This window comes from Neolamprologus multifasciatus, chromosome 20 (assembly GCF_963576455.1).
Source record: "Neolamprologus multifasciatus chromosome 20, fNeoMul1.2, whole genome shotgun sequence".
In the NCBI taxonomy this organism is placed as follows: domain Eukaryota; kingdom Metazoa; phylum Chordata; class Actinopteri; order Cichliformes; family Cichlidae; genus Neolamprologus; species Neolamprologus multifasciatus.
In genome coordinates this window covers 27,105,715-27,132,185 of record NC_140458.1, presented here as the reverse complement: position 1 = coordinate 27,132,185, position 26,471 = coordinate 27,105,715, and the positions used below count along the sequence as shown (strand labels likewise).

At 42.3% G+C, this 26,471-nt stretch overlaps 1 protein-coding gene across 2 annotated transcripts in view; it reads left to right on the top strand.

Moving 5' to 3' along the window:
- The window catches only part of mtcl2 (microtubule crosslinking factor 2), a 94,203-nt gene that overhangs the window by 60,095 nt on the left and 7,637 nt on the right, over positions 1-26,471 (top strand). The window contains exons 5-22 of one of the 2 annotated variants that reach the window (XM_085144852.1): positions 3,560-3,622; positions 6,097-6,264; positions 6,400-6,553; positions 7,440-8,010; positions 9,264-9,564; positions 9,883-10,104; positions 12,326-12,460; positions 14,970-15,083; positions 15,235-15,465; positions 15,680-15,796; positions 15,877-16,044; positions 20,403-20,555; positions 21,242-21,358; positions 22,849-22,913; positions 23,036-23,198; positions 23,345-23,941; positions 24,062-24,329; positions 24,805-25,023. In XM_085144852.1, coding sequence (XP_085000978.1) covers positions 3,560-3,622; positions 6,097-6,264; positions 6,400-6,553; positions 7,440-8,010; positions 9,264-9,564; positions 9,883-10,104; positions 12,326-12,460; positions 14,970-15,083; positions 15,235-15,465; positions 15,680-15,796; positions 15,877-16,044; positions 20,403-20,555; positions 21,242-21,358; positions 22,849-22,913; positions 23,036-23,198; positions 23,345-23,941; positions 24,062-24,329; positions 24,805-25,023 — 3,826 coding nt within the window. Of the gene's footprint in view, positions 1-3,559; positions 3,623-6,096; positions 6,265-6,399; positions 6,554-7,439; positions 8,011-9,263; positions 9,565-9,882; positions 10,105-12,322; positions 12,461-14,969; positions 15,084-15,234; positions 15,466-15,679; positions 15,797-15,876; positions 16,045-20,402; positions 20,556-21,241; positions 21,359-22,848; positions 22,914-23,035; positions 23,199-23,344; positions 23,942-24,061; positions 24,330-24,804; positions 25,024-26,471 lie in introns of both variants that reach the window. The other variant, XM_085144851.1, reaches the window with a different exon arrangement.

Here is a 26,471-nt window from a genome sequence, read left to right as displayed (position 1 = left end):
CTCTTCCTCTTTCCCTCTCTGTCCTGATCTGTTACCTTTCATCCTGAGGTTTACTCAGGCAATAGTGTTTGACTTTGAAAATCCATCTATTTGCTTCTCTTTCTGACACTCTCTGGATATGTCATCATTTCCCCCTCACATTTTCTGTCTCCATCGCCCCTTTCATCAGCATTTCTGCTGCAGAGGATCAACAGTGGGGTTACTGTAAAATAAATCCTGACACAACCTTTGCTGCTGCTGAAAAAGCAGAGGCAGCGGTCAGACGCTATTAAATATGTTATCAGATAACATGGAAGTTGACTTGTTACCGTATCTGCAGCGTAACCGTAGACCTACAGGCTGAGAAACATGAGAACCAGGCTCAGGCACAGTGTGTGTGCATTTACATAAAATAATAATGAACATTTCAAAGCATGCTTATGTGAAAATGAGGGTTTTGCACATCAAATACACCAGGGTGCCAGGAACAGGAATAGAAATATGTTAGGTTGTCTTTTATATAGAAGGGTAATGACTGAGGTATAAAAATCCTGCACACAGGTATTTGAGTTATTTCCAACTGTCGTAGTTAATGTTAATGTCATTGCATCAATGATCAGCAGAAACATATATATTTACTATATTTAAAAGAACAGCTGCCATCACCATCCTTTTATTCCAGATTCAGACAGTGAAGTTCTCATTTTAGCTGTTAAACTGATAGTTTGGTCAGCTCGTTGATGCAGATTGCAGCGAGAAGAACCTTTGACATATCGGTTTATCAGTTTCTGCAATCCAGCCTGTCCTGTTTGCTAGTTTTTTTGTTTTCCGTTGTGTAGAGAGTCAGAGGATCACACAGATGACTGACAGTCTGTTGGATTATTGCAAATGTGCAACAGTTTCCTAACATATCAGTTCGTATTCTTTAGAGCTTGTCGTGCTCCTGCCCAGCTCGCTAAAGAATCAGCAGGTAAAGCAGGTTTAAACAAGTCAGGCACGCTGGAAAATAACAGATATGCAGACAGGAAATGTACTCAAGTAAATAATAAAATATGCCAGAATTATCTCTCCTCTTATTGTACACGCTGCCTGGCATGCAGTTACTCTGTGACACTGAATCATATACATTAGGTTGTTCCACAAGATCACTACCTAATGGGACAACTGAATGGACCAGATGTATTGCAATACAGCTATACTTTCCCTGCTGCTGTAATCAATGATGTGTCTCTAAAGGTCTCTAACATCAAAATGTCATTTTTTCTCCCATGTGGGAACAGCAGCCCCTTTTATTTGTCTGGTATAAGAGAAATCCATATCAGAACTCAGCTAGAAGCCAGCTTTAAGTGGCCATTTACAGAACTGCACTTTTTGGCCCTTTTCCTCATTGGTCTCACTTTTTAACGCGGGAGATTGCTGCTCACCTTTCCTCAGAAAAGGTTTGAGGAACTATTTATTTACTGCATTTTCAACTCCAATGACAATTTGTCAGACAGAGCAGCGTTTGCTGTTGCTGGAAATTCGCGGATCGCAGTGATTGCTGCCCAGCTGAAAACCTGATCCAACAGTTCTGACATCTGTTCAACCTCCAGCCATGATCAATGGTTCCATTATCAGGCAGGCCTATCGATCAGTGAGTTCAGAGCTTTTAACCACTGTTTGCATTCGATAATAAAATGGTTATAAAATGGATTGGGAGAGTAAAATAGGACATGGAAAGATGAAAAATAAAAAATCAGGAAATAGCCCAACGAATGATGAGTCGATCATTCGGAAGAAATGAAAGAGCAGAATGGATAAAAAAACAGAAAGAAGTGATGGATGGATAAGTCAGACAGAGTCTGATGCTTCACTGCAGTACACCTGGTTATAAGATGACATATTTTGAAATTTCCTCCACTTGATAGTGTCCGTGGAGCATTTTAATAATTCACTTAAAGCCTGGTCATTTGGGGGGAAATTAAAAAAAACACTGTAGATCTAAAAAATGACCCAAGCAGTAGCATTTGTTTATATATTTATGTCGTCCTTTATCACCTTTTTGTTCTATTCATCCCTCCGTTTCTTTCTTTTGTTGTCGGCAGTTCTCATTGCAGAGTAGCTTGTTTCCATGGAAACGGAGTGAGCCAGATGAGCTTGGCTGCTTGCACTGCAGCGTCTGTCCTGTGTGTACATGTGTATGTGTGATGATTGGCTGTAAAGAGAGGGAAGGATGATGATTTATGATAGTCTGATGCACTGCGAAGATACTTGGACGAACAGTGGATGATGTGTCTTTGTGTCTCTTTATTCTAGCACTTGTACCTTCACCTCACAGCTGTAATTCCACGCTCTTATCAGTGTTGATTCAAGTCTCCACAGAAATGATACACATCACCACTGCAGTGACATCCAAAGCTTAGCCCAAGAGGGAGAGGAAGTATGTCATATGAAAGAGTGTGTTTGGAATTTCATATTTCTGTGTATGTGTGTGTGTGTGTGTGTGTGTGTGTGTGTATGTGTGTGTGTATGTGTGGCTTATAAGGTTCTAGAATGATTTTCATACTTCTCTGATGTAGTTTCAGTGGCAGATTAAGGCTCAGATTTGCTGCTGTACATACAATATTGTATTGTTTGTACGAAATAAGATGACAAGAAAAGAGCTGCTCAAACAAAGATGGTCTGGATATTTTACCACTTACAGGTACACATCAAGCACAGACAGATAAGACAAGCATTTAATGACTCTGGTGTGCCCATTAATGGCAGTCATGATGAAATTAAAAAAATATGTTTTGAGTATTTTAAATATATTTTTCTAATTCTAATGCTGGCCTAAATCTGCCAAAAAGCAGATTGGTATCCAATGTAGCCAATGTCTCATCATCCATTACCTTTTGTACTTTTGAAGATACAACATCAATGTTTGTGCTGACACCGTTTTTTTTTAAAAAAAAAACAGGAATGACTAATATCCTTATCCGGTCCACACTGGAAGTCTGATTTTGCTCTTTATGTGTGTAAAAAGGGCTTTTTCTCTGTTGTTGCCTTTCACACTTTAAGTCCTTGACATTTATACATTGTGACTGCTCTTGTAGTAGTAGAGAAAACCCAATTTGTTCTACGCATGCATCTTTTTGTGGCAGCAATCTCAGTCCCACCTTCAAGCCTCAATAAACTCTGCACTATGCTGTAAACACAACAGGACATGGTAATTAGTGAACCTAAAAGATGCTCGCAGTCCAATGTGGTCACCTTTGGTCAAAGCCAGGGTAGCTGTTTTTCCGGTATTTATGTTTAATTTAAGGATTTAAGTCTCCAGACTGCGGCTTCATGCAGTTACACTGACTTAAATCTGTTATTTAGTGATATTAAAGTGCAAAAGAACCCAAAAATGATGTCCCATTTGCTGCACAAAACAATCCTGATCTGTTTTTGTCTTGATGCTGACAGTTGAGGTTACCACTTTTTTGATGGCCCTAAGTCCCTGCTCTCTCCTCTTCATTTCAGACTGAGTCCGTTCTTCATTTTATTAAAACAGTTCACAGTCGATATGGTGTCAAGACTTACTAATGAGGCTCTGTGTGTGTCTTTGTTTCAGAACTCCCAGAAGAAACGAGGAGCACGACCCAACAACAAACCTGACAAAAAGCTCGCCGCACAGGTAAGAACCAAGCACACACACACACCTCTGTGTTTTCCTCCAGAAGGTTTAACAAATCAATACGAGACACGATGTGTTGCAGCTTGAGACACTTATAGCAGGAGAGCGAGTGGCATGAGAAGTTACGTCTGTAGGTTTCAGGGACAGAGGGCAACCTTTACAGAACTATACCACTCAGAGTATAACTCCTCCAAAAGCATCTGCAAGGCTGTGATATAATACAGCTTTCTTTAATAGTTAAACACTCATTCAGGATATTTCTTTTTCTTACAACAAAGCTCCATTCCTGCCTGTCCAGACATCCACAGCTAACGATAACAGCTAAAGATATGAAATATAGATATTAAACTGTATCATATTGTGGTGTAGCTTTTAGCGTCAGCAACGCCGCAGGCAACTGTCACCTCTCTGGGAATGTAATCACATGTGCTGCAGGTGGGCTATGACTGTTATTGGCCCTGATCGAGCAGGAAAAACAGAACAGTGCTGAAATAATTATGAAAAGCTGCCCTCCATGAACGTTCCCACACATAAATCATACCTTGCACTGATATTGTAAAGTGTAACATGCATATGGAACATGCCATGAGGAATTGTTATGGTCTCATTTTTATGATGACTAATTTTTATGGCTGAAGTTTGTGGTTAATAATTGAAAACAGGCAAACAAATAAATTTGAATGCAGATATTTTAGTCACCACTAGAAAACCCCTAACACATCCTCCGTATGCCTTATTATTTGTTTCAGTCCAAACCTTCACTTGTGTTTTAAGCTTCAGAATAGACACTGAACGTGTCAAGTTAGGAAACTTCTCATCCTTTCTGTGTTTTGGCCTCACAACTCATGACTTTGTTGTTTGTGCGTCTCTGCTTATTTTGAGCGATTTCCTCTGGGGATCACACTCTTTGCTATCCAAACGGGCTGCTTGCAGTTTGAAGCAGACAGATCAGCAGTTCCCTTCTTCCTTCTCATCTTTACTCTTCTCCATCTTGTCCTGCAGGTGTTTGTACTTCCTGTAATCCTTACCTACTCAGTTCTTGTTTGCTTGGGGAATACAGCTCAAGTCTCAAGATTACACTTTCAGTCTCTCCTTCCTTTTGATTCTGTAGCTTTTTCCTCCACTGTTTTTGAGTCAATCCCCCCTCATTAATCTTCTGAGTCATTAGAAGAGTTTAAACACCGCCCAAAGACTGTGAAAAAAAGGGACTAAAGAAGTAAGCGGTGTAGGAGCTCAGGTTTTACACAAGAACAAACTACACAGATGCAGAATAAAAACTCAGCAGGCTAACAAATCACCACAGTAGGTGTTTGCAGTGAAGGTAATTATCTACACCGCCATCTCTCTGGCTGCTAACACAAGCCGGGCCCGGGCTCCCATTCCAAGCCACATACCATAAATGGCTGTAAATTCGCCGGCCCTCGTCGAGCTTAATGTAGTTGGAATCGCTCCACGGGCCGTAAAACAAATACAACCACGGAGCTGCATCTGAGGAATGGCTGCACGGGGTCACCTCAGGTCGACAAGGCTTAGTACTGAGTTTAGGATAACAGCACAGGAAAATTGAATCAGGTTATTATACAGCACCTGTGGTTTTATATAGTTATTTTGAGAGACTATAAAGACCTTTAAAAAGTGACCATAATGTTTCACCATTAGCCAGCATGGCCTTAATGTTGCACTGTTTTGTTTAGTTTTTTCTTTTTTACCAGCGAGCTGACAGAAATACAGAGCCCAAGATATTAAACTTATGAACATCAGAATATAACTCAGTCCTCAGATGATTCACCTTAACCTCTAATGTCATCCACGTCTCAGTCTGGATTGATCTAAAGGTTGCATTCTGTTTATGAAGTGATCTGACCCGTTCTCTTGTTGTGTGTCTGAGTGTGTCTGCAGTTTTGACTTTGTGTGTGTCACTTCGTTCAGCTCTGTATAACCTCTGTCAAAGCTCGACTGTCTGTCGTCGTTACTCACTGAACTTTATCTACTCTTTTTTTCTCTCATTTATTTGTCTTCATTCACTTTTCCATTAAAGTTTTTGCATAAATTATACTAATGGAGCATTATTTAATTGTCTTTTTGTTATCATGTATTTATTGTAACACATATAACACAGCTTTATAACAGCTAATTATATTTTTAGGACTTTCTAATCATATGATGGACTGCCGTTGCATTTTTACAATTACACTGAAAGGCCTGAGGGTGACTCTCAATTATATCTTAGACCCACACAACTGGTACCTTTATTAAATGTATGTGATTTAATTATTTTCATCATTTGGTCATATGCACTTTTGAATCTGAATTAATTTTTATTTTTAATGCAGATGATTCGATACTCAAATGACGACACAGCCCTCTGACATTTCCATAATGCGCTTGTGTGCATTTTGGTGTCTTTCTGATGCAGCACTTTTTATAGCATCGTCACCTTTGTGCTCTCTTTTCGTCTTGTCCCGTCGCTGCAGGAGGACAGTTCAGACCTGAAATGTCAACTCCACTTTGCCAAAGAGGAATCAGCCCTGATGTGCAAGAAGCTGACCAAACTGGTGAAGGACAGCGAGGCCATGAAGGAGGAGCTGGCCAAGTACAGGTCGCTCTACGGAGACATCAACGCCTCCCTCACTGTGGAGGAGGTGAGGAAACGATGGGGCTCCTGAAAATACTTGACAATTTGCTACAGAGACATTTGAGCCAGTTTGCATTATCTAAAATGAAAGCATGAATAATTAGGAGGTGAATTACTTTTCTCTGCTCATCTCATCTGTAAGGTTGCTGACTCCCCACACACCCGTGAGGCAGAAATCAGAGTCCACCTAAAGCTGGTTGAGGAGGAGGCTAACCTACTGAGTCGACGCATTGTGGAGCTGGAGGTGGAGAACAGGGGGCTACGGGCTGAGATGGACGACATGAAGGGCCCGCAAGGTGGTTTGTCTCATCGTTTAATTATTCTGTGGTCCATTTTTCATCTTGCACCCGCTTGGAGGTGGAGATTATCTTAAATCAGCAGGAAACATTTTGTATTTAGAAATCTTACATAGGAAGTGGCTAGATTAGGAAAAAGACATGTGCTGGTATGCTGGCTCCTTTCAGTAAATAATTATATATACTTGTGTCTGTCACGTATTGCATAACATTAGCTGAGGCATGCCAAGCCAGATCCATGAGCTGATGTTAGCTGATCTCAGTGCTGGCCCACTTCAGTTGTAAACTTTGTAGATATCCAAGCCTCTTTCCAACCCACTGCACTTTAGCTGCTCCTTGTGAAGGTGTATCTGACTTAATCAACATCATGGTTTTTTTTTTGCCTTTTACCTGCTCTGTTTTGTACTCTGGGCTCTCCGTGCTGCTCTTCCTGCCTCAGGCTTTTAATGTATGTGCACAGAAGGGCAGGAAGGTATGCTTTCCCTTAGGCTTTCAAGGGCAGACAGAGCCACACTGCTCATATAAAATACTGCAGATGGATATAATGTTTTCTTTACTAAAGTTGAAAAACTGGATACTAAAGTGATTTTTTGTAAAAGCCAACCCAGTGACGTAAAAGCTCAGGCTTTACTGTATATTAGGTCCTTAACTTATTTTATTTATTTATTTTAATTTTGTTTAGTTTTGTAAATTCAGTGATTTTGCTGCTGGGATGATAAGATTGATATGTCCTTGTTAGCTGTGTAGTAAAGATGAGGCTAGAGTCAGTAGCCAGTCAGCATACAGTGCAAAGACTCAAGGAAGATACCAAAAGTATGTTCTTTTTTTTTTTTTTTTTTTGCCCTTGTTTGTTTTAGCATCTAACTTTTATTGCTTTTCCCCTTAGATGGTCCTCAAGAACTCAGTGGTGTTGGCGGCGGTCTTGGGGCAGGGCTCTGCCTCACAGGTGGGGCCATGGTGCTTGGTGGCGGGGCTTCATCTGAAAACATCATGGAGCTCCAGAGACACCTGCAGTTTGTGGAGGAAGAGGCAGAGCTGCTGAGGAGGTCTCTCATTGAGATGGAGGAACAAAATAAACTTCTGATGAACGAGATAAACCGCTATAAATCTGAGCTCCCGCCTCCTGCATCCGCGCTGTCGTCCAACTCATTAATGTCACTGACAGACGGGATGCTCAACGACAGTCCAGTGCACACGTTACAGGAAGGGTCGGTGTTTATCAGCACTGACACCCCGACTCAGGAGGAGGAGCTCCGACTGGCGACGCTTCAGATTGGAGAACTAAGCGGGAAGGTGAAGAAGCTTCAGTATGAGAATCGCGTGCTTCTGTCCAACCTACAGCGCTGTGATCTGGCTTCCTATCACTCTCCCACCTCTTCATCCTCCTCCTCTTCATTAAGACTGGCTCTGGAGACGGATGCAGAGGCTGGAGACTCAGCTGAGTGCCTCCCCAGCAGGTAATTTCATATTTTCTCTTTTCCTGTTCGGTTTTCAACATTTTTGGGTGGAACTGAGTGGAACTCAAAAATGATCAAGAGAAAGTCACCATTAAAAACCAGATTTGTCATAATGCAGTCATCAGACTGGGCCTCAGTCTGATAACAAGACTTAGACCCCATCCCAGCCTCCACACCTACAGATTCACAGATTTTGAGTCACCTTTTCTTTCAATTGTGAGGGCTTAAGGGTGAAAATAACATGCAAAAAAGCTCTAAAGTTGACTTTTTGAGTCTTTTATTTAATTTCAGTAAATCTGCATTTATGCAAATTTTACCTAAATGGAATTACACAAATTTCATAACACTGTGGCGAAGCACGGGGTTCCTGATCGTCATTACAGACGGGCAGACATAATGATAAGGAAACGATCACAGGATGTTGTAGAACTGGTGCATTAACTAAAAAATGTAAACGAAGAAAGTCTCACGCCTTCAATTATAGAAACAAGTTGTGGCGTTGTTAAGGTAACATCATTGCAATATGTCTCAAAATGCTCTATTAATACTATTTGCAGGCTCATGAACACACTGCGGCACTGCTGCTGCACACACAGGCGACGTCATTCAAACCTGTGAGGGTTTCGTGTTTTGGGCGTTGGGTGAACATTAGAACTGGACTTAAGAGACTTGCAGTGCTGCACAATGTTTTGAGTTAAATGGTAGCTCATCTGAGCATGTGAAAAAGAATGTTTTTCATATGAGTACATAGAGTCTAGTGAAAAACTGTATAAGCTGCTATCATTCAGCAGCTTATACAACAGCTTTAATAGGAGTAACTTCAAGTCATGATTTTCTGTATGACTTCATTGTGGAGAAATTTTGGCCCACTCTTCTTTATGATGTTGCTTCGGTTCACTGGGGTTTGCAGGTTTATTGCGCAGCTTTCCTAAGCTTTTTAATCAGGTTCACGTCTCTACTTTGATTGGACCATTGCAACACTTTAATTTGCTGCTGTTTTGGGGATTCCTATCTGGTTGCATGAGTCGGTTTGGGCTGGGCTTTAGCTGACAGACAGACGGCTTCACATTAAGGCCCAACAGCCAAATCAAAACAGTGTTAATAAAGGAATCAGAACAATATTACAGAGATTGAAAGGGAAGCATTTATCCTGCAGGGAACATCAATATGTGTTGAAATATTTTGCAAAAACTGCAAAATATATACACCACATATCAGCTATTAATACCAAAATCTTTTTGTTTTTCCATCAGTCCACCCCAGCGCAAGGAGCCAGTAGGGGGTGAGAATGACGCCCTCGAGATTAAGGAACAGAAAAAGAAGATTGAGGACAATGCTGACGCCACAACATCGCTGCCTGTGTGCCTGGGGCAGAAGGACCATGATGCCTTGCTAGCCATGAGGGACCAGGCTCGCTTGGTTTCTACAGCTATACAGCTCCTGACCTCCCCCGAGTCTAACTGCCTCTCTTCATCCCCATCCATCTTTCACAAGGTCTGCAACAGTGAGGCAGCAGAGCCGTGTGATCTGGAGAAACCGCAGCCTCACAGCCAGGTACATGTCCTCTGTTTTGTCTCTTGTTGTTCTTCAGATTAAAAGACACAGCTTCTCAGTAAGTTCATGAGCCTTTTAAATAGTGGAAAAGTGGAGCTTTTTGCATTTCTTTGATTCAGATGAAAGGGTTACTGCAAGAGTGTGAAACACTAGCCTAGGAGACAAATGTCTGCTTTATTGTCTCTGGAATTTTTTTGCTACTGGTTGTGCAGCCACCTGCAGATTAAGCCCTGCAGTTTATTGTTTATCAACTCTAGCCTGTCCCTCACACAGCCAGTAATGACTGTAGGATAAGTTCAGTTATTTCTGCGTCCTCAGATCTCAGGGCTGTCTGATCTGGCCGACCGTCCTCTCGTTGGTGCTCTGACCAGCAGGCTTCAGGCCCTGCACAGCCAGCTTCAGTCCTTTGTGGAGAAAGTAGACAGCCTGGGTAGGACCCCGGCGGGTGGCAGGGACCTTGAGTTGGAAGGGGAGTTGCCTTGCACCTCCACCTCCTGCTCTGGAGACGGCCAGGATCCACAGAACAGGGCAGAGGAGAAGGTAAAAGAAAAGGAACACTCCCCTTTTCTCACTAATCATCACACTTTTATTTTATTCCGTATGTTTTTGTTTTTTCAAGCTTTTCTGTCATTTTTCTGTTCTAGTTTATTTCTCTGTTCTTTCAGTGCCTACTGTTAGTTTGGCTGACCAGCACTCCCAGTTCCATTTCAACATGCTGCTTTAGTTTCTCCTCATGGTGAAGAATGAGCTTTACACGGCACGCTCAAATCATCCCAAACGTTAAAATAAAATTTCATTTTTTTCTCTCTTATCATTTTTAAATTAACTTCAGTAATTCAAGCCCTACAGATAAGGGGAAAAACAAAGATGTCTTGACTTTGATGAAATCAGATTTGAGCTGCCAGTGTAAGCCTCTCCACGTGACGTTACCCGTGTCCTCTGCATGCCGTTGAGTTGTCTCCTAACCTGTATTTAGCTGCTGCTTTAGGCCTCAAATGGAGCCTGTTTGATGCATGCATATAGTGAGATTATTAAGCTTATATAAAGTTCTGTTTAATCAGTATATACCAAATACACAGAGAGAAGCCAGAAGCTGACTACAGAATGATCATCTCTTAACGGAAAATTAAAAAAAAAAAAAAATAGAATAATTGTGTGTGTTCTGTGTGTTTTAGTTGCTCTTCAGTTTATGACTTTATTTATATTAGTTTCTATTTACTGCACAGCGATCCATTTTTGTCACAAACACAAAATGTGGAGAACGAAAAACTCTGTGCTATTGAAATGATTAGGGACGATGTGAGAATCCAAGTTGTCCAAACTGATTTGTCGAAAGCAGCAGAAAGCTAAAGTGACGCCGCTCTAAGAAGATTTCCAATCATGCTTCATTTGAAACGCTCCACTCGGAAGCTCTTGGCGCACAGTCAATTGTCACACACTGAGGATTTACTCTCAGCACCAAATGTATTTTCAACTATCAGATGGCCCATAAAAAGTCCAATATGGGAACCACGATTTTTTTAAAAGGTGCATCAGTCAAGGCTTTGGCTTTCCTCGGCTGACTTGTCCTTTCATAATGTGATGAGTCGTTTTTATTTTCCCGCCATCAACTGTTGGGAATACATTTTAAAATTACATAAAATCGGATGAGACTCAAACAGTAATGTTGGGGTGGGAGGGTGGGTCAGGGGTAAATTCTGCCACTGCATTACCATGTTTTTTCCCATTTGTTTAAAATTCAAGTCTTTTGTAACTTATTAGCAGACAAAATATGGAGACCTCTGGAATGTTTTGTTGTGCCTTCATGGAGGGAAATTTGTATCGACTCTGATTTGATCGAGGTGTTGCTTGGAAGCCGCTGTGATGAAATTCTACGTAGTTTTAAGTGAAACTAGTAAAAATGCAATGTTTAGACTCCATTAGAGGCCAATTCTGAGTTCCAACCCCCCTCCGATCTCCCTTTTCCTCCCTCTCTCCTCTCCCCTCTTTCTCTCTGCACGGGCACCATATCCGATCGATTTCTGCACTTGACCTCACCCTTCCCCACCTTTCCTCAAACCTTCTTTTTGCCACTGCTCCACACATCCTCACATAACTTCCTCACCCCTCCTCTTCCTCGCACCCCTCACATCCCTTTCTTCCAACTCCTTTCACATCTTGCATCAAAACCCGTTTTTCCTCCTCCTCACCTTGTTGCCCCTCCGCTCTGACCTTTCATCCTAACTGCCTTACTCCTTCTCTTCTCCTCCCATTCGTCTTTTTCTCCCCTCTCTCTTTCTCCGTTTCCTCCTCTCCCTCCCATTGCTGTCTTTACCCCCCCGTCTCTCCATCCTTCACGCTCTTCTGCATCCCGTTACCTTCCCTCTGTCGTGCCCCCTCAGCCGTTCATTCTACCCTCCATCCTCCTCTTCTTTCTCTTCTCCACTCTTTCCTTCTCTTCTCTGACCAAGCTCTTTTTCCTCTACATCCTCTTCTTTGTCTTGTGAGGCCCATAAGTCATTATTTGTTCTGTTTTTTTGTTTAGTTTTTATGTAATGTTGTCACATTGATAGGAGCCATTTTGGTTGTATTGTTTTTTCTTATTGTTGTATTTGTTTGTCCTGCTTTCTGTCATTTCCTCTGTTTTGCTTGTTTTTGTTTTTGTTTGGGTTTTTTTGCCCCACAATTCCTCCTCCCCATCTCTCCCTCTCTCTCTCCTCTATGATTCTTTTCTGTTTGTTTTCTTTTTCTTCATTAACTTGCCCATGCATGCATGCAGCAGCCTGATTTTAGGGACCAGGTGGAGCCAGAAGCGAATGATGAAACCGAGGAGAACAGCCAATCAGACAGCAACGAGTTGCAAAATCAGGAAACCAGCCAGCTGCAACATGAGGAGAAGGAGACAGATGGTGCAAAGGTGAGAGGCTCAAAAGCACAATCCGTGACATTGTGACATGCACAAAGATGCACAGGAGGCCTGAAATTTCAGAGCTGGTCCATGTCGCAGCTGACAGCTAACACAGTTACTTAGAGCCTGGAACCAGTGCTTTAATATCCGATTTCTTACTCTCTTTTAACACTGAGTATTAATATTTATTTATCACTGAATATGTTTGTTATGTGATTGGATTTTCCACATGCGTGGGTGTACAGGACATACCGAGGACAGGTGCCTTACATTTGTAGCAACCTCACGCTAACAACACAGTGTTGTAAACAAACAGTGACTTCACTGTCAGCCGGGGTACTGACAGGAAGACCTTTGTCTGGTTGACTTTTTGGTGGTGTGTTTCCGTGATAAGCAAGGCTGTGTGTGTTTGCCTCTTTATCTAAGGGGGGACTAAAATAGAATGATGGAAAAATATTGAATGCCAAATAGTAAAGATAGAGTGGAGCAGTGACAAAGCATGGGGAGAAGCCAGCATTCAGCAGAAACATGCAGTACAGTGCAAAAGTCTCGAGTCACCCTCTCGTTTCTTGAGGTCTTTTTTTTTGCTGCTTTCACAATAATAGTGTCTTATGGAGCGATTCATCCAAATGTAAACATTTTAGTTCAAACTGACATCAGTATCTATAAATGAGACGGAGAGATATTACAGTGACTGTCTACAGCCATCTGTAAAACACAGTAGGGGCGCTGTCATGGTTTGGTGCAGCATTTTAATCAGTGGTGTTGTCATAAGATTGTAAACACTGAAAAGTACCACCAGATTTTATCCGCCACGCAATATCGTCTGGAAAGTGTCTGATTAGCAAAAGCTTCATTTTTCCACATGACAATGACCCCAAACACACTGAGAATGAAGTAAAAGTATATCAGCAGGATACCTGATCATACAATAGACCTCAGTGTTATTGAAGCATGCAAGATCATTTTGACACAGAACAAAAAGCAGCCAACATCTAAAGAAGAGCTTTAAGAACTATGCTGAAGAGAAAGGTGATCATACCAAATACTGGCTTTCAAGCTCATTAGAATTGCACAAATATATAATAAATTACAGCATATTTCCATGTCTGTCTGCACATGTTTCAGTAAATCGCTGCTCCCATTTCCAAATATAAAATATAAAACATGACTGATGGGTCAGGACTTTTGTACTGTACTGCATGCTGTACAATAATAAATGGCACTGTTTATATTGTACAGGCAGTGGAGCTGGGTTTGTTGTCTTTATACTAAGCTAAGCTAGCCAAAAATAGTTTCACTGTTTGTGCATAGCATAAAGATTAGACAGCTGGATGAAGCAGTAAGAATGGCTCTGACCAAAAAATATATTTAAAAAATCACCTATTAGCATTCAGGAATTAGCCTTTTTTTCACCTGAATACGCTGACTTTTAACTCAGTTACATTTATATAGCACCAGTTCACAACAAAAGTCACCTCAAGGCTGTTAATACTATGGAGGAAATACCCTACTGTATTAGAGAGAAAACCCCATCAATTAGATGGTCTCCTATGAGCAAGCACTTGGCAACAGTGGGAAGAAAGATTTACCTGGTTTATTGCCATCACACATGAGGTCACACCATCAGGGGACTTAAGTCAGTGTATAGGCACAGCTGCTGGTGATCAAGAATTGTAAAACCCTAATAACATGCTGCTTTTATATTATGGTTTTCAGCCGATTAAACAAGACATCATCCAGTTATTATGAGAGTGGAACTGATCCCACAAATAAAGAGAGGCTCTTAAAAGGCTAATAAATACTTGGAAAACTCTTTTTAGCATTGCATTCCAATTCAAATCATCATATTTAAAAGCATAAAAGTGTGATGAGTTATTGAAATTATTCCCAAAACTCGATACAAGATTTGCTCTGCTATTATCAGCCTCTGATGCTGTAGCGCATTTTCCGTGGGTAGCTGCCACCTTTTCAGAGTGAGCGAGTGAGTCACAGTTGGAACAGAGTTTCTGAGTAGTTTTTCTAGCTGAAGGTGAAGGCCGGGTGGTGCCCCTGATGGAGGGTGATGGAGGGCGGAAGCTGAGCTCAGTGGAGGGTGAAACAGGACATTAAGGGTACAGAAGCAGGTCGATGGATCGCACTCACTCAGCAGCCAAATGAGGCATGGGGAGAGCATGAGATCAAGCCAGTGTGTGTGTGCGTGTATGTGTAGGCTTACAGCAGCTCGCCACAGTTGATGTTTGATTTAAAGGCTGTTGTATCACAAACCTACCGTAATATGGATTAGGATGCTCACTCTTGGCTGTTTCTTACTTTTTTCCATTTGCTTTCTTGACCACTTACCTCCCATTACGGTGTCCATTTATCCTATTCATCATCCTTCTCTTTGATTGCTTACTTTCATCTGTTATCCTACCAACATGTTTCCCTTTCAACTGCGATTGCCATTCCTTTGTTTGTTTGTTTTCCCCTGCCTCCTTTAATGCCTCCTCGCTCTTCTGTCCCGTCTTCCATGCAGCTCAGCGATCTTCAGGTTCGGCTCTCAGAAGCGGAGGAGTCGGTTCGAGGAACTCAGGAGGATCTTGAAAAAGAGAGGCAGGGTCATAAAGAAATTGCTGTTAAACTCACACAGGTCAGTTTGCATCCTTGAATACAGTTGATTGTCTCAGTGATCTGTTCTGACTGGATCTAAAGATTTGACAAATTATTTAGGTGTTTTAAGAGAATGAATGGGCATTTGGTGACTGTTTGGGCTACTGTGTGTTTACTGTTGTTTCTCTTAGCTCCAGGAGGAGCATCAGAAAGCCATGCTCCGACGAGACTTCCAGCTGCAGAGTCTGGGTCTCCAGGCGCGGCTTCAGAAGAAGTTGTGGTGCCAGGAGAGGACTCTGCTGGTCCAGGAGTCGCAGCACCTCAAACAGGCCCTTTTACTGCTCAGCCTCAAACTACGCTGCTTCCTCAAACAATGGAGGCTTGGCTGCAAGAAAGACACAGAGTGGAAGGACGTCCTGGAGGTACGAGGGAGTGGAAACTGCAAACTGTGGAAGCCGGTCCATAGTTCAGTTTGCCGTTGTTTTGAGCAGAAACATTGATTTACATGAAGCTTGTCTGTGTGTAATTTCTACTTTTTCTTTAAAATTTCCAAGCTTCAAGATTTAGCTTCAGGTTCCCTCTAAAATACTGGAATATGTGATCTCAGATGCTGCTGTTCTGTGATTGGTTCTTTAGATAAACAGCCTGAAAGATCTCTACCTGCTACTGGAAGAGGAGAACCTGCCGAGCCCTACCCACCAGACTGACAAGAGAGCTCCTGCAGACGAACAGCCACTCAGCCCGACTATAAAGGTCGGAATAGTGAAACTCGTGCACACGCGCACACGCATACTCGCACATGCTTACGTGGATTACTTGTGTTTCCCTTGCAGTCGAGCGCTGTGAGCAGCACTTTGGCAGACCTAAAGGTCGCTCTGCAGGACCTAAGCGGAGAGTTGCGACAAGAGAGACAAGGCTCACAGGAACTCACTCAACAGTTCGCAAAGGCCAAGGCATCATGGGAAGTGGAGAGGACCGAACTAAAGAGCCTCATAACACAGGTAAGGAGGAAGAAGTGCTGCTGCTGTAAAGAAGTTTCCAAACTGATCATTAGGACGCTAAACAAAAATGTGTTAATGAGGTCCAGTAATACAGAAAATGCATCGTAACGGTTCAATTTTCCTGTCCTGTAAACGGCTGGTTTAATTCCTACTGCTTGGAGTGAAATTAGACAGATGTTGGCGTTTAACAGTCATGAGCTACTCATGCTCAGACTGTTGAGTAGAGCGAAAAGAATACTGAACAAGGAAAAAAGTAGTGGAAGTATTAGGTGTAGGTGAAATGCCCCCAGGTCAAAATAAACTACTTCTAAATCTCTGAGTGATTTCTGTCACAAGCATTTTGTATAACCATACAGTTATTGTACACCAGCTGGGCCACGTGCTGCTTTGAAGTGGCCAATAGTCTTTTTGACTAGTGGTTTTTTAAATTAATGGCATCCTAAGGGTTCAATTTCATCTTCTCCATCTGTCGCATGTTTTGTGTTTGTCCATTTGAGCTTTTTATACCCCACTCCCCCCCTCCTGCGCCTTTCTGTCTTGTCTACAATCAGTAAGTAATGGTTTTAATGTCTCCTCCCCCTTCTCCTCTCTCATTGTCTCTCCGTCTATCTCATAACAGCAGTCGAGGCGGTAATATTGTTAATTAACAGCCTCTGAGATAGAACGTTGGCTGTGTGTTACCGCCCAGTAATTGAGACGGAAAGAGAAGGAAGACAGATAAATGAGAGGAGATGGAGAGGCCTCTTAATGTTAAGCAATTAAATGGTGAATGGTCCGTGCTTATATAGTGACTTTTAACCTTAGCTAGGTTCTACAAAGCACTTTACACACGGACACATCTGTCATGCTCTGGCCCACAGAGGACGATATTATTTTGGTCCTGATCTAAGTTTGCAAAAACTATTTTCTATGTCCCGATGCATGTGGTAATTGCTACCCGGTTATAAGTTAAATTGTAAACGGTCATTATATTACAAATACAGTTTGGAAATAAAGTCCATCACACGTGCAGTTTTCTGTTAGAACCTATAAAAGCACACGGTGATTTCAAAGGCATCTACAGAAAAGCACCAAACTCCATATTTGACCTGAAATGAGATTAAAATAATGCTTGATTTGGTCCCCGTCTGTAAAGAAACAAAAGAATCCAAACAAAGACAGATGGAGGCATCAATCATTGTCATGATGAGAGAGATTCAGGTCTGGCGCTGGTGTCCAAGTCCTCTGATTGGCAGCTGGAGATGAGAGCACTGTGACGTAGATGCAGGTTGCTTCCCAAGAACAAATTTACTGACACACGATTGCTGCCTTAATCAAAGATTGACTCCACCTGGCTGTGATTCATTACGGATGAGGCAATTTATTGCATTGCCCAAGCATGCGCACACTTAAGAAACATTTATTGCATCTGAATATTTTCCACCTTTCCACAAATGTTCTCAGAATGACAAACGAACATCTGTGCTACACATTTACACCCTTATTCCCCTTCCTGCCCTTTACAAACAAAGTATGTGTTACCCTGGCTGAGATGCCACAGCTGGAACCAATCTCTCCTCAGCCAGCAACACACACTGTAAAGTATGCCATCAGTTTGCCTTGCATGTGTGTGAGTGTGTGTGCGTACATTCAGCACCTAGTCGACCACATCAGTGCCAAGGCTTCCTGGCAACACGCAGTGAATCCTCCAGCTGTTGCTTCATTGGACGAGTCAAGTCAATTTCAAACTCCGTCCTATCTGTCAAACAGCTTGACTGCGAATTAGCTTCGCCATTCAGCGTCAATACACAAACACTGTCAGCGAGGTAGAAAGCATATGCAGAACCCCGAAAGCATGCAGGACAACGCCGTCTCGTTTTGTTTTTTTCTTAATCACTCATCCATACTGACTGACTGTAGGGCACGTTATGAACGCTTGCAATCTCCGTGATGACAGAGCGCACAGCGGAAAGCTCTGATCGCTCGTTCATCAAATCTGTTGAGTTCCCTTCGCTCTTGCCACTCAAAAGCAGGTGCAACTCACAAGTAAGAGACAAACTGTTTTGTTTTTTTAAAATAAGACATCCAGCCATCCCCTTAGCTGATCTGTCTAAAACAAGTCAGTGTAGCTCCTCCTACTTTAAATCCCCACCCCCAAGGCAGATTTCTTTTTTGCAGTCAGAAGGTTTGAATAGCACATGCTCACAGACATCACGTAGAGCCAAGAAAAGAAAAGAACTGTCTGAAATATAACTGAGAGCAGTCTGAAGCCTGAGCTTTTGGCTTTTAGGCATTACTTATTCTTATTACAGAATCTGACATCAGTATATGTAATTACGGCCATATTTATATGAGCTTTGAATTTGGTAGAAAAGCATAATAGGTTCAAAGGTCTGGTTTGATTCAAGCAACAAGAGCTGTTTGGTGGAGAGGCTTCTTTGCTTTGTTTCCATGAGTGATGTCAAACAGTCCACAGAGACATCAGTTAGTTTAACAGCTGGTGGCTGGTTTAGGATAAAGGTAATTATTAACAGATAACTTTGCTGTTTAGTAAATATGAAAATAGCACATATATACACAGTGAGGCCATTGTTGTATTTCTGAAAATATTTGCTTCTATGAGCAGTTACACATGTTCAGACTGAATATTAAGTGAAAAAAACCATTGAATAAAACTGCTCAAAAGCCGCATGATGAATGTGTGAAATGTGAAGGTAAACAATCTTATACCAAAAACGATTCTTTACGTATGATCTGAAGTATTTTGGGGGATTCTGGTTAATAAACCACGATGTAGTGATTTACACATTTGCCTACCAAGCAGAACATATGTGGTTTGATCCTGGGAGGAGGCACTGATCCCTCTGGGGCTGCATCTGGTCTAAAAAATAAATAAATGAAATCTTCTAAATCAAACATGCAGAGCTACCGGCTGTGTGGACCCCTTGTGAATAAAGGAGTGGCCGAGAGCAGCTCTCTCATTCTCTGATTATTAAACCAACTCTGCTGTTTCATTATTAAAGTTTTAGTTGAATAAATTGAGTTTGCTAACTTGTGGGTAACGAGTCATGAACCAGATGGCTCTGATGCACCAGTAAATGCCAGTCATCCTGTGAAATAGCCTCCCCCTCACCGCCTCAGTAGTAAACCTCGTTAAGACGTGGGACTCGTTAGGCCGTCTTCATCATTAACAAGAAATACTACTTTGCGTTGGAGACATGGAGTTGGGCTTAGCATGTGCGATGGCCTGACAGTTCCATTAGCACCATAAACGGATGAAATTGAAGGAGGATTGATAGGTCCGGAGATGTGTGGGTGGGTGCGTTTTGTGTGTGCGCCTGTATGTCAAACTGATGGGACCGACAGTGTGGCTGTGTGTTGAGCTATGAGGCTCAGACAGAGAAAAAGAAGAAGCGGGACTGCTCATAAAAAATTCAAGCTATCCCACCTACAGGCTCCGTGACAGAAGGCCAGATTTATGGAGAGTGAAAAAAGGGGTGGTAGAGCTCAAAATAGAGGGGGAGAAAGCTGTGGAGAGAGGGAGAAGAGGTGAGGCAGACGGGGAGTGGGGTGAGAAGGCTTTAGAGAGGAGGAGAGAATGAATAGCGGGGAGGAATTCTGACAGAAGCGATGGCAACGGGGAAATAGAGGTGGATGAAACATGGAGACACGCTGGAACTTCCCAATTGCAAATCTCAGTGTGGTCAAAATGAGTCACAGTTTGAATCTTGACAAAGACCACTAACTGTGTGTGTTACAAAGTTTGAACTCGGGGAAACAGCAGACTATCGTCATTTTCAGTGTTTGCAGCTTACTAGAACTAGCTTCTTCTTGGTGAATCACTGACAGGATCATGGGTGCCCAGAGCTCACAGATGCATGTGGGGAGCAAAGGCTGGCCCATGTGGTCCCATCCAACAGATGAGCCACTGTGGCTCAAATCGCCAAGAAAAAGGTTTTGATAGAAAGCTGTCAAAATACACAGTGCATCACAGTTAGTTGTTTATGGGTCTGCATAACCACAGGCCAGTCAAGGTGCCCATGCTGACCTCTTTTTACTGCCGAAAGCACCAACAATGGGCGGGACCAGACCACGGCACAATGGAATAAGGTGATCTGGTCTGATCAAGTAAATTTTCTTTTACGTCAGATAGCTGCTTTGCCATGCTTGCCTGGTGAACATCTGGCACCATGATGCACTATGGGAAGAAGGCAAGCTATCAGAAAATCTCAGCATAGTCAGGATGGAGTGTTGAACGGATCTGGAGTGTATTGTTACTGAGAAAAGGAGTAGTCACCATTGCCATTTTATTATTTCCCTGAACTTTGAGGAAAATCAGCATATTTTGGTGCTTACTATGTCTTCCTCTGACTTTCCAGCTCGAGACCAAAGCCAGCAAATCAGCAACAGCCATGTCCTCCACTGACGCACTGGACCCTCCAGACCTAAAGGTGGCACTGAAGAGGGAACGCGAAGAACATCAGCATCTGCTGGCCGAATCCTACGCAGCAGTGATGGACCTAACTAAACAGGTAATGCCTGAGAAAATTGTTGAGTGATGGTTAATTTTAAATAAAAAGGACTACAAGAAAAATATTGGATGTAACCTCAGCTATATGACTATGATTAGCCTCCTGACAGACTTCATCATTGGCTCTGATTCAGTCCCTGATTGCTTTGGCTCAACCACTCCTTCTTTCACTTGTATCACTTCCTTGCAGGGGGATTGAGAGATGCAGCCCTACAAAATGCAAACATTCTTATTTAGATAAATAAATATGGATAATTATTAGTAGTTATTACATCATTTAATTTTCCATTTAATATTCCTTTTGTTTTCTTTCTAACTGGTGTACGGATCAGTGTTATTTGTTATTTCCTCTGAAATTTACTTAGTTGCTTTATTGCTTTATCTGCACAGTAATACATAAATGCACAGCACAGCTGCTGTGAGTGTGTGCATGTTAAATATAATCTATACAACTACTTTCGTATGCAAAGTCGGTGACCAAGTTAGGTTGCAAAGTAAAAGGCAAATGGTAATGGTAAATGGACTGGTTCTTCTACTTTTCTACTCTGTCCGAGCACTCAAAGCACTTTAAAGGCAAGATAATAATAATAGAAGGAGACTTTTAAATAATTTCAACATCACATCCAGTTTGTTTCCTCATCCACCTCCTCTCGCCTTTCTCTTTTAACCTACCTGCGGACCAATCAGCTCCAGATTGGCGAGAGGAACTGGGGCAGAGAGAAGCTGGAGCTGCTGGAGAGATTCAGTCAGGAGAGAGCTCAGTGGGAGCAGCGACTGAGAGAGGCCACTGCGCAGCAGGGGAAGGTATGATGGGTGGGCTTGTGTTAGAGAGAGAAATGTCAAAGCTTATCTTGTGATGATAAAATCTAAAAGGACGAAGGTGTGTGTCAGAGATAAGGAGTACACTGACGAAGTATTGATTATTGGCTATTTGTTATTCCGACTTCTCAAAGAACTTCAGTTTTTCTTGCAAGCTTTGCAGCAGCTTAAATGTCTTGTCAGCTCTATTTGTGGTCTCAATGTTTTAAAAAGATGTCTTTCGGAAACTAAGTCCACTCATTTATGCTGAGCAGGTCACGTTTACCGCCGAGGCTTAAGGTTTAGATGACTACATTTGGCATCTTTGGGGTTGTTATTTTTTATCTCAGACAAGTTTGGTTGATTCCGACTTTAACCACACAGCTGGTAATGTCATGATGTGAGTAAGGAGAACCCTCACTTGTGTGACTGCCTTGCTGTGGTTGAGCTGAGCTCACTGGGAAAACATAGTCAGTCATATCTGCTGATTATACACCAGCGCAGTCACTGCCAAGCTCCTGCAGCATGTCTGGGAAAGGATGATGAGGGATTGTATCAGTGGTCATTAAAGGTCTTTTCTTCAAACACACAGGCAGAAATTAAAATCCAGACACACAGACAGGAGCCTGTCATCTGTGTTAAGTGTTTTTTTGTTTTGCTTTTTTGTTTTTTAGATGTTTAGACTGGTGTGTCCACTCTTTCTTGCTCTCTTTGCTTTCTAACATCCTGGTATTCATTCCTCCTCTACAGCGAGTGATCCTATTTTATTTGAAACATGGCGTTTTGGAAAGGACACAACTTGTCTTTTTGTTTTATTCACTCTGCTCCCTGCCTTTGTCTAAATCTCCTCAGTGTGTGTGCACACTTGTGTGTCTGTGTCGCACTCTGTCAAATGCAGACCTCACATGCTTGTGTTACAGTGTCAGAGCTTTCACAGATTTCTGACATTTGGTTTCAGTGCCCCCTTTAGGCCAGTTTCTGTAACGATTACTAGGATTCTTTTTAACATTACATGATGATTAAGTCTTCTTAGAATCACATATTATTTATATATTTAGAAATATATTTGGTTTTCCCTGCCTTGCAGCTGAAAGTGAAAATCCACCGGTACATCTGTACAACACATCACCTGCAGAAGTCCTTTTTTCCTTCCTCCCACTGTCTCTCATTTTTATCTTACCCATGGTGAATTAGCTCCTGAGTGTGAGATCACTCCTCCTAAAACACACTGACTCAGCATTACCTTCTGTGTGTGTGTATGTGTGTTTGGATACACTTTGCCACAGACATATTATACCAGACAAGGTCTCCGCTTTCTCCTGTCAGAATAACCTATTGATGTCTTTTGGGGTGTGAAAAAAAAACTATAAATAAAGAATGTTACAGGAATAATTTGTGTAGATGATGCAGGTTATTTAAATGCTAATAAGCTCTTAAAAAAGCAGATCCAGCGAGTTCCTTTTCACTGACAGCCTGGATCTCCTTTCTTCTTAAAGTCGAAGCCACTGAGCGATGAATCGTCTCCGGACTCAGTCGTTGCTAACGGAACAGGGTCACCAAGGTAACAAAAATAGATCAATTTCAGCTAGATCATCAATTTTAGCCCATTACTCTAGTAATTTAAAAAAAATGATATCAGTGTGTTATCTTGATAGCTAAGCATAAGTTCTCTTTTCTCATCAGCTCATTGGTGAAAAGGATCAAGTCCACGTTAGAGCTGGAGTGCTCGGAGGTCAACGGAACAGCCAATCAGGGGGAGAAAATACAGCTTGCTGCCCCGCCTCTTTTCATTCCCTCTGATCTGGGCGACAACACCAGAAAAAATTGGACCTGCCTAACCAATGAGGTTAACAGCTTATTTATACAGAGCTATGGAGCCATGGAGCTTATAGTATATTATTTACTATATTTACCTAATTAGCTGTATATATTGTAATGTTTTAGCCAAGTAAGTAGAAAGTTGTCTTATTATTCTCTTGTCTCTTGTTTCAGACCCCTAAGATCGTTGACACCTGTAAAACATGGGATGGTCCCAGCGGCTCCTGCAGTCGAGTAGGATCACAGCTGGACTTGGAGCCTGTGCAGAGGAGCTACACTGCTCCAGACCGCACTGGCATCCGGATCTACTACAGCCCCCCCGCCGTGAGACGCACTGATCACTGGAGAAGGAACCAGGAGGCCGAAGAGCCAGAGCACACTCAGAATGGGAGCTTCTCGCTGGAGGTGAATGGCTCAGATGCCGGCGTAGCTGCAGTGGAAACCCTGGACATTCAGCGTCAACCTGCATCCTCCTTTTCATCCTCCTATGAGCAGTGGCTGAGCTCCCTGTCCAACCAGCACAGGGAGCTGTTGGAGAGCAGAAGCAGCTGTATTGCCAGATCGATGCCCAGCGTCATCAGTAACACGGTTAGCGGCTCGGCTAACAATGTGGTTGATGGGATGTCGCCCTCTTCTCCTTATCACACCCTGGAGATCGGAGAGATTTCAGCCAATTTAAGTGACGACATGAAGGAAATGACCAACTGTGTTCGACAGGCCATTCGCTCTTCATCTTTGGAGAGAAAATCTGGCAAGGAACCTGGGAGTCAGGTAATGCTTTTTATTAAGGTACTCAGTTAGTTATTAAAAGGAAAACAAGTTTGTTTTTTGATTCCAATAGGGGTTCACTTTTTTGCTTGTTATCAATAAATATTTATTTTCTCCACACAGGCAGTCGCTGTGTCCACCAGGTCCACACAGACTGCAACCCAATACGTCAGCATTGGTCTTCAAACCGAGAACCTTCCCAGCAGCAGAGGCACCGGGTTACATTCCAAAGTCTGGTCTCCTCGTCCCTCTTCAGGAGCCACTTCCTCTTTGGCATCCGCAAGAACTCGGCAGATATCCACATCACTCGATAAAGTTCACAGCCGCATCGAGAGGCCGTGCTGCTCGCCCAAATACGGATCACCAAAACTACAACGCAGAGTGTCTTCTGGTAAATTTGTTTTATGATTAGTAATGTCTATCCATCCATCCATCTTCTTCCATCTTCTTATCCGGGTCGCAGGGGCAGCAGCCCAGACCTCCCTCTACCCAGCCACCTCCTCCAGCTTGTCCAGGGCAACACCAAGGCGTTCCCAGGCCTGCCGAGAGATATAATCTCTACAGCATGTCTTGGGCCTGCACTGGGTCCTCCTCCCAATGGGACATGCCCGGAACACCTCGCCCAGGAGGCATCCTTACCAGATGCCCGAACCACCTCAACTGGCTCCTTTGGATGTGAAGGAGCAGCGGCTCTACTCTGAGCCCCTCTCGAATGGCCGAACTTCTCACCCTATCTCTAAGGGAGACGCCAGCCACCCTTCGGAGGAAGCCCATTTCCGCCGCTTGTATCCACGATCTGATGATGATGATTATTTATGTATACTTTTCAAGTTTTGAGATGACTAACATTGTTGCCTTGTTTTTAGGCTCTACCTCCAGACTGGATGGGGCTTCCTCTTCCAGAGACCGCAGCCTATGGAGCCTCCAGCAGAGACCCATTGGTGGTGGTGGAGGCTCAGCCTGGGCTCGCTCCACCACCACCCGGGACAGCCCCGTCCTGAGCGGCCTCACTGATGGCCTCTCAAGCCTATTCAGTGTCGTGGAACACACTGGGAGCACAGAGTCCCTGTGGAGGGGTGACATAGGTAAGCGCTGAACAAACCTACACATACATCAACTCTGTGATGGTCAGAAGTATTAAGTGCCAATAAAAACAGTCACTTTAAAAAATGGACACAGGGTTATGTAGTCTTGTTAACTTTTAGTTTTACTGTAAAAGCAAATTAATACAGTTTTGTGAACAGATTGAGATGTCAGAGAAAGCAGGAGTACCAGCTGGTTGCTAAGCTGCATCAAAAGTTATTTTATGTCTTTCACAGTAGAAAAAGCACAAATGAGAAATAGTAAGTGTAAACTCTGCTAACATGAGTGCAGTTTTTAATTATCTCAGAGAAATTTACACAGAAAGACTTTACAATATAACAATAGACAGAAATGCTCCAGTTGCCATTAAGCAAATACTTGGCAACAGTGGCAAAGAAAAACTCCCTTTTAACAGGAAGAAGCTTCTCACTCAAGGAGGGGAGCCATATATTTTGAAAGGCTGATATTTTGAATCATAAGTACGTAACACTTAGTCCATAAAAACATCTGTTAAGTTAGAACTTAACTCCCTCAAAGCCGTTATTCAGAGAAGGCGTGTATTTGCTAACAGCAAACGTTTTAAAGAGCAGCTTCTTCCCAGAACTTTCCCAGCTAACATTTCCACTCCAAAGTCCCAAACCGTGCTGCTTCCCTTGTAGGTCTCCTTCTTATCTAAAGTGAGCACATGAGCACACTGTAGCTTGTTAAAAAGTAACTCAGCAAACATCCACTGGAGGAAAGAGGCAAGATAGACAATAGTCACCTGTAATAATATTAAACAGAAATGTTAAAAAAAAAAAAAAAAAAACTGTATGCAAGGAAGGAAAACCTCAAGTGTGAAACATGAACCTTCTATGTCTAGGAAGAGATGTTAACGTTTGTATAAATGTATTACTAGAAAGGAAAAGGACAAACTTTTGTTGTGAGTAGTAATTCCTGCTCATCACATCTTGAAAAATGTTTTTTTCAAGATATCAAGCACGCTTCTACTTATCAGTAGAGATGGCACGATACCACTTTTTTATGTCCGATACCGATACCGATATCATAAATTTGGATATCTGCCGATACCGATATGAATCCGATATAGTGTGTTTTTTAATCAATAAAACTGTTTTTTTAATATCTTGCTGCTTTTTGTATAAGTTCATACTCAAGTTAAAAAACAAGAACAACACTAAAGCTATTCTGTTATACATGTATGTAAAAAAAACAAAAAAAACACTGCACCCAAAATATTTCATAGATCAGCAATACTGATCAATCTAATAAAGTTAAACCTACTCCATCCTCCCTATTCTGGTATTTTAAAGAGTACTTAGCAGAAATATTAAGCAACCTAACTAATAGGGTTGCAAACTCCCAGCAAAAGAAAATAGGGGACCACCCTCTTCCTCATGATGCTTAATCAATGTAATCAACTTTAATTTGATGCAGTGTGAAAAAAATT